General features: G+C 51.5%; 2 protein-coding genes across 4 annotated transcripts in view; one reads left to right on the top strand and one right to left on the bottom strand.

The window, feature by feature from the left end:
* Positions 1-180: 180 nt before the first annotated feature.
* RALGAPA2 (Ral GTPase activating protein catalytic subunit alpha 2) overlaps positions 181-19,372 on the bottom strand; it is a 96,393-nt gene continuing 77,201 nt past the window's right edge. Inside the window, exons 39-41 of one of the 3 annotated variants that reach the window (XM_032681753.1) lie at positions 11,846-11,967; positions 4,704-4,738; positions 1,740-1,850 (exon numbers count right to left, since the gene is read on the bottom strand). In XM_032681753.1, the coding sequence (XP_032537644.1) occupies positions 4,734-4,738; positions 11,846-11,967 (127 nt within the window). In that variant the 3' untranslated portion in view covers positions 1,740-1,850; positions 4,704-4,733. Of the gene's footprint in view, positions 1,851-4,703; positions 4,739-11,845; positions 11,968-19,372 lie in introns of all 3 variants that reach the window. The other 2 variants (XM_032681750.1, XM_032681751.1) reach the window with 2 other exon arrangements.
* Positions 2,073-7,996, top strand: LOC116783836. The gene is made up of 2 exons (XM_032681767.1): positions 2,073-2,110; positions 2,317-7,996. The coding sequence occupies exon 2, from the start codon at positions 4,196-4,198 to the stop codon at positions 5,096-5,098; it is 903 nt and encodes a 300-aa protein (XP_032537658.1). The 5' UTR covers positions 2,073-2,110; positions 2,317-4,195; the 3' UTR covers positions 5,099-7,996.

A 19,372-nucleotide genomic window follows, 5' to 3' on the forward strand; every position in this document is an offset into this window, starting at 1 on the left:
CGTGTGAGCCAGCCCTGCACACCCACGGGCCCAGGCAGCTCCACACGGCACCGGCACGGTTGGGAGCCACCACCCCCTCCCCGGAGGCAGAGCTGAGCGCCAGACCAGACCCAACACTCCCACCCACCCGGCCGCTGCACACACCACCCAGGTACGCCCTTCTATTGCTCTGTGGGGACATTTATTGTGAGCAAAGATTTATTAAGTTTGTGAGGGGTAACAGAGCAGCTTTGTCATCCACGTCAGGGTGCAAAACCACAGCTGAGTTTATACAAATTAATAGGCTTTTGACATCAGGAAAACACTATTTCATCAGTGTTTTAATTTCTCCCTGAATTAGAGATGCATATTGCTCTAACAAGAAATGGTTCCTTATCAGAAGGATGCCTTTGAAATTGTTTCAGACCAGCTATTGGATAACTAAGGGTCAGACAGCTCTGCCTGTCCAGCCCTGAAAGTAAAATAAATTAAAATACACCTTTTATTTTCTAAGTTCCTTCAACAACACAAAAACAGTAGAAAGGAAACCCCAAATGTGAGGCAGAAAATCAAACCAGCCATCCAAGCCCCGAGTGACGGAGGCTCCTTCCCGCAGCTGTGCTGGGTGGGTTCCTGTCAGCTCCACTGGTTCTGGCTCCTGCTCCAGGGGCACTGGGGCCTGGGCACAGATCCCACAGTGGAGCACAGAGCCACCTGGGCACCACTGGCTGTGGCTGGAACAGCGTCCTGTGTGCACAGCGTGGTCCTGGGCTGGCAGACGGACAGACAGACGTAACACCAGGTACAAGTGCAAAAACAAATGGGGCCCAGTGGGGCATTTCCCAAAAATGTAATCCCTTCACTTAAAGCAACTCCCATTCCATTGGGAGGTGTGCGTGGGAGTATCCAGGAGCTACCGAACACCAGCAGGACATGGATCCGTGGCTGTGGGATCTCAGATTTCTGTTTTTATAACACTGGGGATTTACCTACAAAAATTGTCACCCCTAGAAACCTACCACATGTGGAGACCGAAACACATCACCTACTGACAACATGAGCTCTGCTCACTACACCAGGTGCCAGGAGGACACTGCACGTCCTCAAAAGCCTTCAGATGTGCTGTCCTCTGGCTAGAGATGGGTCACAGCCTGCTGCCCTGCTGGGACACAGCGAAGGGGTTACCCAGTTCTTCACTCCATGCTGGGGAGGGTCGTGGCAGGAGTGTGGCTTTTGTGTTCTAGGGAGTGGTTCAGTGCGTAGCCATCACACGCCATGGAGGGGCCACAGTGCTCCTGCAGTGGAACAGCACAGGGAGAGCAGGGACAGCACAGACTGGAGAGCTGCTCCCTCTTCCACCTGTGCTCCCAAGGGGAACATGTGCTACCTGGCTAGTCACAGGAAAACCTCTATTTAGACAGACTTCCCTAATGCACAGGTAAGTGCTGCATGGAATGACTGAAGCGATGCTCTAAGGGTACATTGGATAACTGACTTCAGTGCTGGTTCATGACCTGTAGCTGTGGCGCCAGCGCCTGTGCCCAGGGGCTTGGGGCCCTTGCTCAGCCGGTGACAGCACCTGATCACCAGCCACATCCGTCCCGGTCAGGGAACGGCAGTTTTACAGAGCAAAGCCCTCGTCCATCCCCTTCCAGATGAGCTCCCCCAAAGTGCCCGTTCTGTCGCTCCCCTGGCCGGAGCTCTGTGTCCCGGAGCTCAGCTGGAAGCCTTGCTGAGAGCGCTGGCGGAGCGGCGGAGCTTCCCGGAGACTCTGCTCCTGGAGGCACGTGGCAGCGTGGGCGAGGGCGGCTCCGCCAGCTCGATGCCGATGGTGACAGTGAGGTCAGCGCTTGCACTTGTGGTGAGGCAGCCTGGAACACAGAGCGGGCAGGGAAAAAACAGGTCAGGACAAAAGAGCCTGTGTGCCTTGGAATAACTACATGGCACAGCCCCTCCCCTCTTCCCAGTTCCTCCTGGGCATCACTCAGGTGAACCTGACATTTACAAGAGGAATTTGGCCAGGCACCTGAGGAACTGCGATATACTGCACCTCCTGAAGAAATCAGGGATTTCTCTTTGCCAGCTCTCACAAGTGAGAAGCAGGCAGGCTGTGACAGGCCTCAGTGCCCAGGTGAGCGCTGAGGCCCCCAGCACCAGCCCCTTTGGGTCTGCACAGCCCCCAGTGGCTCCCAGTGCCGCAGCAGCCCCGTGGGACGGGGGGAGGATACTCCCATCCTGCTCACTTGAAGCTCCAGCAAACCCACATACAATAGTTCTGTGTGGGTTATATAAAATTGTTTTTTGCTGTGTGTCACTAAGCAGCTCTTGTGTATTCAGTCTGTTACAGGGAGCTGGAAACGAGCTTCCCCAGCGTGAGGACTCGCACAAAACTCCCTGGAAGATGTCTGGTGTCTCTGATAAAAAAAACCCTACAGAATCACGATTTCTTCCAATTTCACTATGTGACAGGACACCAGGTACCCTCATTACTGGTGGTTCACCCTAGAAGGGTCTCTGGGAGCCTGGAGGCTATGGGGTGTAACCTGGGGTTAAACTTTGTTGTTCTACAGCCTGGAGTTCCACCTCATTAATTCCCCATAGGCCAGTACAACCAGAGGTTCGGGCTGGCTGAATGGGAGCAGGTGAACACAGGGCCTTTAACTGAAGACACAAATGACCAAAGCCAGGTGCAGCTGCTCCCAGGGACACACCCTGCCCTGCTCCTGCTGCTGGGGGTCTGACCTGTCCCAAGGTGCTTCCCAGAGGAACACCATTTCATCAGCTCCCTTGGGGAACAGTATTTTTAAACCGTGTTGCAATTCTCTCCCTAAGAGTAAACACAAGTTTTTTCCTACAGGTGGGAGGGAAGAACAGCCTTGCAGCCAGGTGAGGAGGGTGGAGGGAGGCTCTAAGCCCACACCAAAGGCCAGTGCCAGTGCCACTCCCTCTGAACTCCAGAGGGATGGTTGTGTTTGGCAGCACAGACCTATTTCCAGTTCAACACCTGGCTCCGTTCTCTGCCTGTGCCTTTATTTGCTGTTAGTTCCTGTGCCTGGCCAGTCCAGGGCTCTTTAATCCTCCCCTCACCTTTCCTAGCCCGGGTGACTCCCAGACATGCACAGAACACCCCAAAGCCTGGGCAGGGCCTTGGCTGAGCTGCCCCTCGGGTACAGGTGAGCAGGGCAAGCCTTGCCCTCCTGGACAGGTGGGGATGAGCCCTGCCCCTGTCCCAGGACAAAGACCCACAGGGGCTCTGCTGCGCTTTCAACACGAGGGGTGACCTGTTCTGCTTCAGCAGCTCTGGGTTATTTGAGTAACTCAAAGCAGGAGTGCAACAGCAGCAGCCAAACCCAAAGTGTGAGCCCCCTCAGCCAGCCTACAGCCCCCATCTGCATCTTAAAGACAGCTATTACTTACCAGATTGGTACTTCAACACAACTGACTGAGGGGAAATAGCACATTTTAAAAAGGTGGAAAATGTGACTTAGCCTGTAAAGGCATTTTCTGTGAAAAATTCAAATTCGGAGCTGTCAGCTTTGGATTAAAAACAAAACCTGTGGTGCTGCTGGGCCGGGGAGAAAAGTGTGGGGGAGGGAAGGGCTGCGAGGGAGGTGTTGTACTTGACATTCCTGCAGTGAAGCAGAATGGCAGATGGTCAAAATAGTGCTGCTTTCCCCAAATGGATGAGCTGAAGCAACACTCATGTGAGGGCTGAACAATGGCTGATGCCTGTGACAAGGGGACAAGTGGGGCTGTGGCCAGGCACACCTAGGCCAGGAGGACCTGCAACACATCCGCCTTGGAGCCGGAGCATTCTGACAGTCCCAGCTTCCTTCTGGCACGTCCCGAGCTCTGCAGCCCACCTTGCAGCTCCCTGAAAGCGCAGTGATTGATGGGGAGGTGGCAGCTGCGCAGTGAGCAAGTGACAACCGCCCTGGAGAAAGGCTCCCATACCCAGTGTTCCCATTCCCCTCGTAGGCTGTCTGGCACAGGCTCTAATGACTTGGCCGCCTTGCCAGGGGAGCTGCGGAGTCAGAGAGGGGGCTCTGCGCGCTCGACTGCGCCCACGGTCGGCGGTGGGTTGGGGTTGGGATGCTCCTGTGCTATGGAGGAGGGTGTTTGCTCCCTCACTGTTGTTTGTTTGGGAGTGTGCCTGGGCAATGTGAAATTACCAGCAGTGAAAACCAAACAGCAGCTTGTAAATACAAAACAGTAAATGATAAGGAAACCACAAACACCAGTTTCTGACTCTCATGGACCAGTGGAGCCCTTAAAATTCAGAACTCATCCAAACAAGTGGAATTTACACAGAGGGAAAAAAGCTGCCTGGCAGCTGCTCCCTGCCTGTCACACGGGTGAACATGGTGGCAGGGGCAGCCCCACACAGCTCTGTGGGCACTGGGGACAGTGGCCAGTGTGGCTCCTGGCTCCGTGCCCGTGGCTGTCCCATCCCTGGTCACACACACCACCAGGCCCTTTCCTCAGTGCCCGTGTCCCTGTGCCCAGCAGCAGCCGCCGGGGCAGCGGGGACCACGTGGGGCTCAGGGCGCGCAGAGCCAGAGCGGGCAGGGACAGCCAGAGACAGATCCGGAGGGCCCCAGAGCCACCACGGCCACACGCTGAGCAGAGGAGGAAGAGGAGGAGGAGGAGGAGGAGGAGGAGAGCTGTTAGAGGTGAAGCACAGCGGCAGCAGCAGAGGGGCCTGCGGGAAGCGTCGCTCTTACCTGCGGCCATTAACGAGAGCGTTACACACTCTAATCTAAAGGGAGAGAACACAAAACCGTGTCAGTGCAGGAGCAGCACACCCGGGACCCGCTGCGCCAACGGCAGCCTGGCACAGCAGACACCGGCACACGCTGGGCACCAGCGGAAGGGCAGCTCAGGAAGGAGAGTTCCCCTCAGCCCTCGGGGACCTGGAGAAATGGGGACCCACACGCTTCCTTCTCAGGTCTGTGGATTGAAACAGTCAAGGGAGGGAATGCTGGCAAAAATGGGAATGAATAACCATTGCACTTCAGCTTTTGCCAAACGAGCTGCCATGGGACGGTGGGTGCAGCTGCCTCGGCTCCACCTCCAGCACCGTTGCTGGTCACACCATTTCAAACTGTGTAAGATCTGAGGCTTCACAGAGACCTAAACCACTGGGACACTGCAGGCAGGTTAAAACCCCAGGAAATGAGCAGTGTAGGGCCTCTTACAGGTGAGGCCTGGTGAGGGAGGCTTAAGCTTTTAAAATAAGTTCTTTGCAGGAGGGGATTAGAAAGGGAGTTAGGAATATAGATAAAAACACACTTTAAACGAAATTGTTTTGTGGGAAGCTAGAGAGAAATGGCTTATTGCATCTCAAATCCACCAGAGAGAACAAACCTCGTTTCTCATGCCCCGCCTTGCCAGGGCAGGTGCTCTAGGAATGACCTTTCAGCCATTTCTCTCCTCCTGAAGTAGCTGAACACCCCTGAAAGCAAGGATGGGTCTCCATGACCTGTAAGGATCCCGAAGCCTTGTATTTGAGAAGACCCATGAAGTTGTCACATGGGCTGTGACCTGTTCCAGCCCCCCATTAACCTGTCAGCCAGGACAGGGCTGTGGAAATCTTTGTTTTCCTTCCTAGTAAATGTGAAGGTCAGAAAATTCCAGAGAGAATCACTGTAGTAAATCTGCCCAGTGTTCCTGCTTCCCACTTCCAAGGACAGGCTCAAAGTACACTGTAAGCAGCATCCTGAGCCTGTGTGGAAGAAATCATCGATAACTGAAGCAGTGGCTGTGCTAATCAAACACATCCTGCAGTGCCTTGGAAAGCTCTAAGTGAAGCAGTAAGAGAATCTCAAACTACAGGTTAATCAGGGGCAGAATCACCCCTAAAATAGCATTCACAGTTTCCAGGAGGGAGTGCCTGGCACCGTCACAGGCCCAGCCTTGACGGTTTGAGGGATTTGGAAATAAACCCTAAATGTACACATTGAAGTTTAATTAGTCAGGACTTTGAGCAGCCACTAATTAGTTCTGCACGGGTTGGCCTCAACCTCAGCCAGGAGGAGCATGGGGGGTTTTGGGGGTGTCACAGGTGGGGCAGCCCAAGCCCCTGGCCACAGGACAGCTCTGCTCCAGCTCTGCTCTGGCTCTCCACGGCCACCGAGCCGGTGCCTCAGTGCAGAGGGAAAATGCAAAGGGGCCACATTGCCCGGAGCCTTCTCCGAGCTGACAGCTCGAGCAGCTGGAGCTGTCACCCGGCAGGAGAGATGGGCCTGTCAAGCTCATATTTTCTCCCATCCCAGCACTGATTGCTTGGAGAAACCCTCTCTCTCTGCCTCCTCTCCCGGAGATCGTAGCTGGGGGAGCTCCCTCTGAGTCAATCAATTACATGGAAAAGGCAGGGGCCCAGGCTGAGAGCCCTAACGTGCCCCTTCCCTGCTGGAGATCCCGAGGGAACACCAGGCTTGAGGGAGAAGCAGCCCCAGCACCTGCCCTGCCTCGGGGACAGGTCGGCACAGGGCACAGGGAAAACGACCCCTGTGCCCAGAGCAGGCGGCCGCTGCTTTGCAGAGAGCTGCAAAGGAAGGATGCAACTTCCCTAGGGCTCTGCAGGGATCCAGACCCTCTGGAGCCAGGCCTGTTCAGCCACAGGAGCTACGGGGGGACAGAGCTGCTGCCTCAACAATTCATGGTAACTGTGACACTGCTTTGTTTAATGGCAGACCATTCCTGCCCCTCACAGGGACACTAAGGTGGCAGCTCTGTGGATGAGGGCAGGAAAGCCACGGAGGGAACACTGGTAACAGAGAGCACAGGGGCAAGGAGCAGCTCCCGAATCTGCCCCCGAGGGCAGCCCAGCGGCGGCTGGGACAGAGGCTCCAGTCTGCTCAGGATGTGGAGCTACCTGGATTAAAAAGAGAGGGAAAGCCAGACAGGTCCCTGCACCTCCTCCTGAATACTCACAGGGAAGGAGGAGAAAAGAAAGCCAAATCCTGCCTCCTGTGGTAACTCTTCTGGCTCCCCTGCTCCACCTCCCTCAGCTTTTCCTCTTTGTTCACTGCCTGGACAACCTGCACCAGGGCAGCACCTGAGTTCCATCTCACCTGCTGAGCACGAGCTCCGTGCTAACGACTCAATTCCCTGTCCTTCCTCCCACATCGGAGGAACCCGTCCCAGACCAGGGAGGGCTGGGCACGGAGGATGGAGCCCACAGCTGCCCCTGGCAGACAGTGCCAGCGCTGCCTCCTCTCCTGGCAGCAGCAACTGAGCCGTGGCTCCGAGCAGCCAGGACAGTCGGGAATTTCCTGAGTCCCAGGTACTAGAAATTAATTGTTCCGTTTCAGGCAACACTGACACACGGATCAAACCCGACCTCAGCACATGCCGTACGTGCTGTGGTATCGTGGCGAGCTACTCACTTTCAGATGTGTGTTTTTTTACTATTCCCCAAAACAGGCAGAAATTATACAGAACCCGGAGAGACTTTTGTTCCACCTGTACACAGATCTGACAAAACACCCTACAAGGAAAACACCTCATTTCAAGGAAAAAGATAAAAGCACAAAAAACCCAAAGAAGTAAAAAACAAAAACAGAAAACCCACACCAAAGCAAAAGGAATCCTGACTAGTTACAAAGGAGCATCAGTCTGGTTAACGCAATAGTTACTCTGGGTTTGGTTTTGTTTCTGTCAAAAATACATTTTAAATCTAGATGTCAAATTGAAATATTCCTTTCGCTTTAAAGTGGGAAAGATAAAGCTCAGCACTGACCAAAAAGTGGTTTAAAATAAACCAGATCTGGTTCCTTGTACATTCAAGTGTTTTCTACAGGAACTTTATGCATGTAAAAGTCTGGAGACAAAAGAAAAGCATGTGTCACCTTTACAACAAAAAGCCTGCAAAATCTCGGTTTTATGTAAATCAGCAGGCAGGCTCCCGAGGCTTTAAAACCAGGGAATGCTGAAAACCTCTACAGTTCCTCAACTCAAGTGTTGCTCCTGGGCAATGCCATAATATTCATTAAAGAATCCATTTATCAACAGATACCACATGTCTGAGTTTTCCAGCACAGTTTTCCTGACACTCCACTGAAAAGGATGCTTTAAAAACGTTAAGCTGGAACACAAGAATCCAGGATGCTTTGCCTGCCCATTCCACAATATCCATTAGCAACTAAAAAAGCCAAGATTTACACTATATCCTCCCTGATAACGTTGAGCATTGTGCTTTATTTTCCAAGTCATTAGCATGCACAAGAATGACCTCATGGTGAACAGATGCACTTGGATATGGCAGTGATTAGATCAGTCCTCTCAGCAGTCAAGTGTGCCCGTTCCCATTAACCCCTGGAGTGCCAACGGCAGCGCTGCAGCTCCGGGGCTCCCTTCAAACAGAAACCTGCCCTGCGAGTACAAACCCTTTGCACAGAATCCTCCCATGGTGGGCAAGCTATGATTAGGCAGTTACCCTGGAATACCTGGCCACTTCCACTTCCTAAGGGATAACACCACGCTTCTGGCTGCTGATCTTACACCAAAAAACCCCCAAGCCCAAGGCAGCCCTTTGAGCCACAGAGGCAAAGTTGGGGGGCTGCTCTGTCTGTGTGTGCCCACTTCAGCTTCACCATTTTTTTAAAGAACACACAAGTGTTTTGTTGAATAACTGTTTCTGGTTTTGGCTGAGGGAGCAAGAACAGCAGCTTAAAGCACGTCCTCTAAAAGGAGAGAAATCTGCAGAGGGAAAGGATGAGAATAATTCAATAGTGTTGGATTATGGAGGATTTCCTGGGCTGCCTCTCAGACCCAGCCTAATTAAAATACAGCATGTAATGCACCAGTTTAACAACAAAGGGCCGTATTCCCAGCTTTTGTTCCTAATCTGCACATCCCCTAAATGAGTTCAGGGATGGCCATTCTGCCTACCCGGCTGCTTTCAGCGCTGAAGATAGCCAGGGCTATCTGTGAGCCTGCAATAGCCAGAAAACAGCAAAGGAGATCAACTGGATGATTTTCCTGCAGAAAATGCAGCACCTGCAAGACTGTTGGTGACAGGGAGACTCATCCAGGGCAGGAAACCCACATCCAACCTGAGTGTGGGGGATGCATCCCCCGGGGCAGCATCAGAAAATGCAAAAACATGCAGTTCAAATCATTAGATCATGGGTAGCAACACCCCAGTGATGTGTGTCAGCGAGAGCTACGTGTTCAATTCATTTAATGGTCCTGATTTCTTCTTATGACTACTGAGAACAAGCTTCATTTTAATAAAAAGCACACTTACTCCTTGACCTTTCTGCTGCACACGTGTATTCGCAGTGCTGACAGCACCACACTTGAGTGGCATTAAGAATCAGATCAGATGAGAATTAATCTTAAATTTACCTGAGGAGTTTACACTCGGCAGGGTTAGAGCACCAGCTGGCTTGTCACCTGTGCCAGCTCCATGAATCCCACAGAATCATCATCAAGGCTGGGAGAGATCTTCAAGATCATCAAATCCAGCCACCAACCCAGCACCACCATCATCACCCCTAAACCACGTCCCCAAGTGCCACATTCAGACACCTGAACACCTTTAGAGGCAGTGACTCCAGCACCTTCCTGGGCAGCCTGTGCCAGTGCCTGACTACCTTCTCAGGGAAATTTTTTTTTTCATTTATTGCTCCCTGATTTCAGAATAGAAATTCCCTTTTTACATGGAGAAAAATGCCATCTGTGTTCCTAAGCAGCACACAGGTGATTCCTGCAGGTGTTAGACAGGTGGGTCTATGCCTGGAGCAGGACTGCCTGCCTGTGGAACAAGCTGCATGCTGGGAAACAGCTCCCGAGCTGCCAGTGCTGCATCCAGCCTCCCTTCCAACTGCCAGGGAGCATCTGATGGAAAACACATCCCGATGGCCATGGCTGACACTGCCCTTGCTCATCACTGACTAAATATGCAGGTGAATCAGTAGGTAATCTGAGGAGACTCTCTGAAGCAGAGATTCTGACACCAGAAGTCATGGCCAGCCTCCAGTTCATGAGCAAGAAATTAATTCTGAGGCTCAGAAGTCCAAAAACTGGGACCTGACTGGGGCAGGTTTTACAATTAAAAGCAATTAAAATAATGAAACTATAAAACCACATCCAGGGTACTCATGATTTAACAGTGTTCTGAAAACCTCAGCTACTGGGAAACACTTTAACCAGGTCTGGCAAACACAGCATATCCCAGCCTTCAGAGAGCGGCACTGCCGAGGGATCTGCCCTGTCAGACCACATTTGTACACAACCAGAGCACTGCGTGCTCTAAAAAACATGAAAACGAGACACAATTATGCACAGAGCAAAACATTTAAAATAGATCAATATATCTACGTTTCTATTTGCTGATATGTCAACAGATAAACGATTCAAGTGCTAACAACCAACCCTGGGCACGCGCTGCGCTCCTATTGAAACGGGCGATTTTTTTGTCTCAGACTTTTGGCAGAGTGTATAAAAGAATTTAATGCACAGCTGTTCTACTTTTTAATGTAGGAAACATTAATCAAAGCTTTAAGTTATAAGCTTTCCTAGCGTTGTTTAGTATTCCAGTTCAGCAGAGATCAATAGATCCATCCCGTGTTCCCTGACGCTCTCCAGGACGCAGAGGCGCGATTATGTAAATGGCCCCGGCTCCCTCCCCTCCTGCCAGCGCTTATCTCCAAAGCCTTCTGCCTGCTGCTCCTGGCCACCACTGCCCGGCCCGCACAGGCCTCTTATCTCCTCACAAAGCTCCGAGCGCGCCAGGACCGGAGCCAGGAACGCTAGACAATGCTGCACGGCTGGTTTTATTCCTAAGTGATTTATTCTAGCAAATTTAATTTCTTCCTTCAATGTTTCAGTTTAGATGGAAGATATCTGCTAACAAGTCGGGCTAAAGAGAAATAGAGCAGATGTCCCGCAACGTTTGTACAAGTTGGAAATAATCTATTCAGCAATCCAAAAGAGAAGCAGGGAATGATTAGAAAGTGCCTGTGTCACCCTATGAGTGTCAACAATGGATTAAGGAATCTTTGTTAGAGAGTCCAGCACACGGTGACGAGATACTTTCTGGAGGCTGGAAAAAACACATCTTGAGGGCACTAGAAATCTGCATTTCAGAGCAAAAGATCCCTTTCAGAAGAGGTTCACTTAAACTCAATGAACCAGCCAGGCAGCGATTCGATTCGTACCTCACTGACCACACACTAACCTAAATCTCCACAGGGCACACGAGGAATAAATGCCTGGAGTTTGGCACTGCGTTGTCACCTCTCAGGAGGGCTGATGAATGATGAGCACTGATGTGTGTGCATACACCACCCCCCCCCATTAAAGCCCCCATAGAGGCTCCAGGCCAGGTGCTGGAGGGCAGCCTGCAGTGTGCTTGTCTGCATTGAAGGGACCAGCCCGCATCCCGCCCGCCGCTGTGATTCCCTAACAGCACCCCGTTCCTGCGTTTCTTGTGCATTAATCCCTGACCCTGGTAGCTCAGCAGCATAATCCCCATTTAGCATTAGCAGCAGCTTCCCCTGCGAGGAACTATTTTTGATAAGTGAGCCCCAATTCAGGCCTCGCTTTTGAACAACATATTCCCAGCTCAGCAAGAACCCAGAGTCCTGAATGAGCTGGAGCCCATCACTGCAAGAAAGTTCATTAACCTCGCCGGAGTCGGGGGTTAACAGGATAGCTGAAGAAAGGAGCAGACTGAATAGCTCTGATGCAAAACAAATTAAAATGAATGTCATCATTCCTTTTGATATTCATTAGTTGATTCAGGGGAAGAATGGTCTTCTTAAATTTGCAAGCATTTATCTACAAAAAACAGGTGTACATCTGCTGCTCAAGTGCTTCTTGGGGCTACAGAGAAGAATAACGTGCAGACACTCACCAGTTCCACCGAGGGAGTAGCTGGGAGAGGGAGAAAAGACCTGAGCGGCAAAATCCTCAAACGTCATCACCTCTTTGTGGTTCTGGATGATGGCTTCGAGGTACAGAGCTCTCTCCTCGTAGCTGCGGTGGCCCCATTAAGGAAACGTGTGTGCAGAGCTGAAGGTTGTCCCACGGCGTCCCTGAGCACCAGCCCCTCAGCCCCACATCCACTCTGACCAGGCTGCAATGGGTAGGGAACGGGGGGCACCAGAACTGCCCAGCAGTGAGGAGAGGACACCCTTCAGGGTTGGAAATTCAGGGTAACACCTCTGAGCTTCACGACTCAGAAACAGCAACTCGGGAGCTGCCGAGGGCAGGAGCAAACCCCCAGACCGCAGCTTTCCAAACCAGAACCCACCGTCACAGACGGGCTGTGGCACTATGGGAAGCTCCTGGCACACAATATTCCTGTTCCAATGACTAGAAAAGTGACTAGATTGAAGAAACAAACTATGGGACAGAGGGGATCAACCCCCCCACATTCATTTGATCACTGGACTTCTCAAAAGAAATTAACCACAATAAACACAATTCTGAAAGCGTGACAGTTGTATTTAGGGCAGGTGCTGGAAGGTGCAACCCTATGTATCCCAAAGAAACGATGGACATTGGACAAACCCAGCCCACAACTTGCATGCATTATGGCCTGCATAATGCAGACAACAAAGCGAGCTAACATGGAGACTATTGCCTTTTAATTAAAACTCGGCAACCTGGAACACACAGCATTCAAATGTGTAATCAAAAACCAGTCACCAATAAAACTTACAAGCGTAACAAGCTGAAGCAACTTTCCAGCTGTCTTAATAGGACCCCTGCTTGCGGCAGCCTTTCACAGCGGAGAAAGCAAATCTTCCCCTTTTGTGTGCAGCTTCTGTCTGCTCAGAAGGTGAATCATACACTTCCAATAACAGGATAACGCTTGGGACAAATCTACAATGGGCTGGAGAGCCTCACGTATGACTTTATGAATTAGGGCTCGCAGGAGCCAGGATGACATCTCATTCTCCGTTTCCTCAGTGAAAACAAAAGTTTTCAGCGCCTCATTGTGCTTCTGTTACGGGGAAATGCACTCGAGCTCTGCAAGGCTGTTCAGTGGGAGCAAAGGCCAAGCTGAATTTAGAAATTAGGAGCAGGAGAATAACATCAGTGACAACAGAATGCAGGTGAGGGTATTTAGAATTGAAAAGCATTACTAATTAATACTGAAGTGCCATTTGTAACTTGCAGTACATTAACAAAACCACTCTGAAACACTATTTAAAAAAAAAATATCAGAGTAAAGCAGTGCTTAGAGCCAGGAGACGATGGTCTAGTGTCGACCTTGAGGGGAATAAGCAAAGCACGTCTTCACTGCACGCGAGTTCCTGCAAGCGTGGTGGCAACAAAAGAAAGAGAAAGAAAAGAAGAATTTTGCTTTTAACGCTTGCAGAGGACGATTGATATGTGATAAATCTTCTTACAAACTTCCCGTGGAAGCCTGGAGAAAGAAAATCAATAGCCAGCATTTCAGCGTTTGCACCTGCTGACAGCGTTATTTGCTCAGTTTTCCTCCCTTCCCCGAAGGCCGGGAGAACACATTCCTGACAGCGCCAGCGCCAGCCCGCGGCGTGCGGGGCTGCCTCCCCATTATGGGCTGAACTCCTGATGACTCTTGTTAATGAATAGGCTGCCAAACTTCCTCGGAGAGGAGGCACACGCCTGGGCCCTATTCTAAAGGGACTGACGGATGCCATTCACTTCTCATTATGGAGATGCTGATTCCTCGGCGCTCGGCTGTTGCCAGGGCCGTGCGGAGCGGGCCGGGCGAGCGCCGGCCGGGAACAGCGGGACGCGGGGGCTGCGCGGCCGTCTGGCCCACAGCCCCTCCGACACGGAGCTGGCACGTGCTGGCGCAGCGGGAGCAGACCCAGGCGTGACAAATTGCTGAAAGGGCTCGGCGACACCGGGGGCTGACGACCACCTGAGCCTGCGGGCCGGCCGGCAGCTCTCGATTCACGGCCGGGGCTGCGCGTGGGCCGCTGCAAACGAGGCGGGGGGACGGCAAAGGCTTTTCATGCTCTGCCTGATAATGTCCTGCTGGGTAATGAACGGCCGCGCACATCGCACACATCAGCACACGCGGCCACCGCGGGCACACCGCAGGCTGTGCCGCCTCGGTAAGTGCTACACGGGAAAACACAGCGAGGACGCGCCGACCGGGTTTGCTCTGCACCCTGAAAATGCCTACTGATGAGCTGGACGGTGCCCTTCGCCACACAAAACACTGGGAAAAACCCCTGGGCCAAACAGCTGGGCAGCTCCAGGAGGGGCAGCTGAGGAACAACACACTGTGCCATGCTGATGCCAAGGTCCGGAGAGCCCTGCAGATCCACAGCGGCTCTGGAGGCGCGCGAGGAGGATCCCAATTCAGCGCCCCCCTTGCAGATTAAAAAGCCAAAAGCAGTGGTCCTGGGGAGGCCGAGTGCACACACTAGCTCCACTCCCCAGCCCTGCCTCGGCTCTGTGCTCCCTGTGTCCCTGCCCGGCTCCCTGCAGCAGGAGGCAGCACGGCAGCTCCCACCATGTGGGCAGTGAGCAGGATGCCCGTGCTCATTTTTACTTACAGCTTAATCAAAAAAGAATTGAGTGACTGCAGGAAAATGAAACTAAACTCCCTGCCATCTCTGTTTCAGTACATTCACAGACTGGGGAGAAAAGCTGGGATTCACTAAAATAAAAAGCCAACTAAAATTTTACTGAAGTTTAAGAATTTACATGAACGAGCTGTAAAGAACCCTCTGAAAAACACCTCCATCCTATTAAAAAAAGCCTCAAGAAGTTTCCTGTTTGTCCCTCTGCAGGAACGTGTCCATCCCAATAATCCCTGGAGCCATACTTCTGTCAGAGCTGCACCACATAAACGTGCTGTGCCTCCAGCCTATGAGCTGGCTCTGAAATGTCCCTGACTTACACACCTTACAACTGAGTCTTCCTAACCTGGACTTTGTGTCCCGGCTCCTGCGAGCTTTGGGCAGGTGCCCTGAACACTAAGCTGCGTTTAGATGGAGTGCCACACAAACTGCTGGTTTAAAAATGCAACCCACAGACCAGCAAACCCCTATCCCAGCTCAGGGCAGTGCTCTGGGCTGAGCAGGACCATGAGGGAGGCCCAAGTGCAGCTTTCCTAGAGAAGCCTCAGGGCTCGAGGGCTGCAGGGACACAAATCCTCTGCTGGGGCTGCAGAGGATGGGCTGTGATCTTGAACCCTACCCTGGTGAAAAGCTGGACAGCTGGCAGCCCTGATTAACTAAGCCCCCAGTTATCTGGAGGTTTGGAGCGTCCCCTGAGATCTTCAGATAAATGGAGTCATACCAGACCCTTGAAGGAGCTGATCAAAAGCTCCTTTTTTAATATGTACGGCAATTTGACCCACCCCTCCACGGCTGCATTATTTTACATTTTGCTTCTGCCAAGGCAAAACTCCAGGGCAAAATGTTTAAAACAGGCACAAACAAGGTTTTTTCATTTCATATGAAATAATAACATTGAGAGCTATGACAAGGTGTGACTTATTGATCATGAACATATATAAAACTGTGGAGAGCAGGAATTTACCTCCTATTTGAATACAGCAGTGAAATCTCAGCATTTGAATATTATGAGCTTTTAGAAGTATTTTATCAGTATATCAATTATTTTAACATTTCAACCATGCAATGAAGGCTGTTTGGAAAAAAACTCCAACGCATTAAAATGTGAACATTACCTATTTTCAATAAACCACAACACCTCATTGCAGCAGCAGGATGACCTGCAAAGTTCTGTGGTGAAACACACAGGACCTTCCAGATGGAGAATGCAAAAGGAGGCAAAAGGCAGAAATTTGTAAATTCACTGGAGAGGCAGGTACTCAGCTCTCACCTACCAGCATCACCTCTACATATTTAACCTCTACAGCACAGAGCCAGTTTCAGACACATGGTTTAAATCATAAAGACTTTGAAAGCCCTTCAAAGTCCTTGTCATCTGGGTCCTGCGGGTGACCTGAGCCATCCTGGGGTCAGGATTTGGCCAACGTTTCTTTCTCTGCACACACAGGACATTAAACCACAACTAACTGCCTGTTTACAAACAGGGAATAGAGAAAGCGATTATTTGTCAATAGCAGATCCTGAAAATGTAGAACTTTTATTACTTATGAACCATAACTCTGTGCTGACCTCAAGCAAAACTCTCAGGGCCCCATCCCTGCCGATGGCAATGGCCAGCAAGTCCTTTTCTCCATTTTCATCTTATTTGAAAATAAAAACATTTTGGCAGCATTCATATACTCTCACCAACATATAGAAACAACGGTGCATTCTGCTGATGCAGAAATAAAAGACAAAAGTGTTTGTGGGCTTGTGGACAGGCAAGAGGAGAACTGACTGGCTGCTCTCCACGGCCCGTGGTTCGTGCCAACACCACGGGGCACCAGTCCCAGGACTGGCACCCACTCGGTGGGGTGCGCGGAGAGCACACGCTCCAACGCCTGTTCCTCCGGCTCCTGAGGGACTGCTGAGGCTGTTAATGCGGACTGCTGGCATGGACCTACTGCAACTCCCATCTGTGATGTGCATCCCACCCAGAGAAGGGCTTTCAGGGCATCTGGCCAGTGGAGAAGCTGAAAGTATAGAGGTAGACAGCTCTTTCCAGCCCATCAGACATCAAGGCTGTCTACATGTCCACGTGCCAAATCCTTCTTCCATCCAACTAGAGAGACTTGCAGAAAATCTTTGAACTTACTGTTCAATGCAAGAAACACCTATTTCAGTTTCCTCCTGACTTGTATCACAGGGACCAAAGATGGTTCCACAAAAAGGGGTTTGCTGCTGACACTGTGACAGCAGTGCGGAAAACAAACGAGAACATAAATGTTTGGGACTTACCAAAGCAGAATAAAGCCGGGACCATAAAACTGAGGTTAACAGAGATGTGTTGGCAGATGACCTTTCTGCACCTAATTGTCCTCCCCAGCTCTGCACAGGATGGAGTTACTGTGCTTTTAAAATGTGGTGCTAGGCAACTTCAGTGCGAAACTCAATCTGCTTGATTGGGCTCACCATCGTTAACGGTCTAGTGACCGTCACTGCCGCATGAATTTCACTGAGAACTTTTGGGGGAATTTTAGTAACATATATCCTTCCTTGAACAGGTGCAATTAAATTTTACCTGTCAGCAACCGCAGACTTATGTGCTTTTTATAAACCAAGGCATCTGAGATGCAAACTTTGCAGCGATGCATATCTTAAATGGGCCCATGTAACACGTGAGACACGCGTGAGCCGAGGCTGTGCCACCGGCGGGTCTGTGGGCGCCGGGCCCCCTCTGCAGCCCCCGCCACGGCCATCTGTCCGTGCTGCAGCCGGGGGAGCCAGGGCTCCACGCGCTCCCTCGGCGGAGCAGGGCTGGCCTGTGCCAGGGCTGCTGTTCCTCCTCCTTATCCAAAACGGGCAGATGATCCTCTCTGCCAAAACCAAGAGCTCATCCTCTCCATGGCATAATTTTCTGCTGTTCTGCCACCTCTCCAAGCAGAATCACACAGACAGGCAGCACTCTGTGCTGGGGGGCTTGAGGGGGATGGCTGGAGCCCAGGACACTCTGGTGTGCAAGAGACACAGCCCTCCCTGAAAACGACAGGTACGGGTTCCTCGTTTGTGCCGCAGCACCGTGCCTGGAGCTCTGCCACCTCCCTCCCTACAGCAGGGCCTGGGTCTCTGCACAGCATTACAAAAGAACCTCAGTGCTGACTGATGGAGATGGGCTGCAGATCCCACAAAGCACACGGCGCAGCGCGCTGGTCCCCTCGCAGACGGTCGCCATTAATTGCTTTAAAGAGGAAAGTGCGACACAACAGCAACAGAAACACGTTTCACACGGTTTAAAAGCATCTCTGTGGAAATCAAGCAGTGTAAGAGCAAAGCCATACTGAAGGTGCCCTGAGGCAAAAGGCTCCAGCTCATGCTGTCTGTGTGGAGCCCCGCACCGGCGCCGGCTCTTGGCTCCCGATGCCGTTCAGCAGCACGTGGCCCAAGGTGTGCTGCGAGCACCCGTCTGGCAGAAGCACTCGCCTGCCGCTCTGGGATATCAAGAATATGTGGCACATTAGTCATGCCAAGTGCTTCAGGGGAGAGTTTTGCATTTATTATGAATAAGGCAGAAAACAAGCTTTCATCTTAATTTCCTCGCGCTCCTGCTGGCGGGAAGCCCCCGGGAGCAGACACACGTACCGTTACAGAGCAACCGTTCCGCAGCAGGGGCGAGGGGACAGCGTCACCTCCCTGCTCCCACACAGCTCTGGACCCTAATGGCACTCGGGCTCAGCCCTGCCCGGAGCTTCCTTACTGTACCACTGAGTACCTGCCATGCTCTCCTCCCAGGCAGTCCTGTTTGTACAGAGAATAAAAAAGCTGAAACTGCCCCTCCTGCCCTTTATTAACTTTGTTCTTGTTCAGCATGTTCCTCATGCACTGCAGTGGTGACAAACAGCCACACACAGCTGTGCCTAAAACATGGCACCGTATGTTTTGCATGGTACAACTCTGCCCATCCAAGGTCCAATCAGCCACTGAACTCCGTGCTTATCACTGCACTGATAAGGCTTTGATGAAAATATTTCAACTGATTACCATGATGACATAATAGCCTGTTACCAGTTAGAGCAGCAGGAGCCCTGACTACTAACTCCATGGGGCACATAAAGATCTAACCACTGAGAAGCTACTTCTGAAAGAGTTCTGTACTGTTGTGCCATCAGTGGCACAAGCTTTTGGCCAGCAAATCAGCGGGGCATGATTCCCCCCATATATGTTTCCCCTAGAAGTATCCATGCAGTTCCCTACTCAGTCTTGAGATAAAAGGACAGGAGTTGCCCAGGTCTAATTGAAAGTCACCTTCCCAGTGCCCCAGAGCAGAGAGATATAAAGAGATACTGAGGAGGAGGTCCTCTGTTCCGAGGGCACTGGGGTGAGTTATCCTCCCCCTGTCTCCTCCAGCAAAGTACTTTTTCACCCAGGGAAATAACCTGGAGACAGAAAAACTGAAGACGGGTGGGAGAGGTGCAGAGAGCAGAGGGTTCAGAAGATGTGCTGCAGGCAGGGATGGCCCTTCCCAAGACCCTCATCAGGAGCAGAGCCTGGGCACATCCTGCCTTTGCCTGTGAAAGGGAGCTGCTGTCCTGCAGGGCCCTGGCTGTGCAGGGCTCACAGGAGAGACAAATCCCTGGGTCCCATTTGCAGGGATCATTCCAGCACCGTGCTGTCCCGTGTTATCAGTGTCTGTACAGCTGCTGAGCTCGTGTTCTGCAATTATCTGCCTTGTTCACAAACGGGGTGAGCATCAGGGGATAAATAACTGTAGGAAAGGTCATGTGTTACCGAGCAATGCTTCCCTCGCTTTGTCCCAGTCTTAATTTTATTCAAACACTCACAAAATGCACCTATTCCAGTAATTCCACTAATGAGCT

This window comes from Chiroxiphia lanceolata, chromosome 3 (genome assembly GCF_009829145.1).
Source record: "Chiroxiphia lanceolata isolate bChiLan1 chromosome 3, bChiLan1.pri, whole genome shotgun sequence".
NCBI classification, from domain to species: Eukaryota; Metazoa; Chordata; class Aves; order Passeriformes; family Pipridae; genus Chiroxiphia; species Chiroxiphia lanceolata.

Coding starts and splice junctions, on each gene's coding strand:
- LOC116783836 (XM_032681767.1), top strand. CDS start 4,196: ATGATAAGGAAACCACAAACACCAGTTTCTGACTCTCATGGACCAGTG.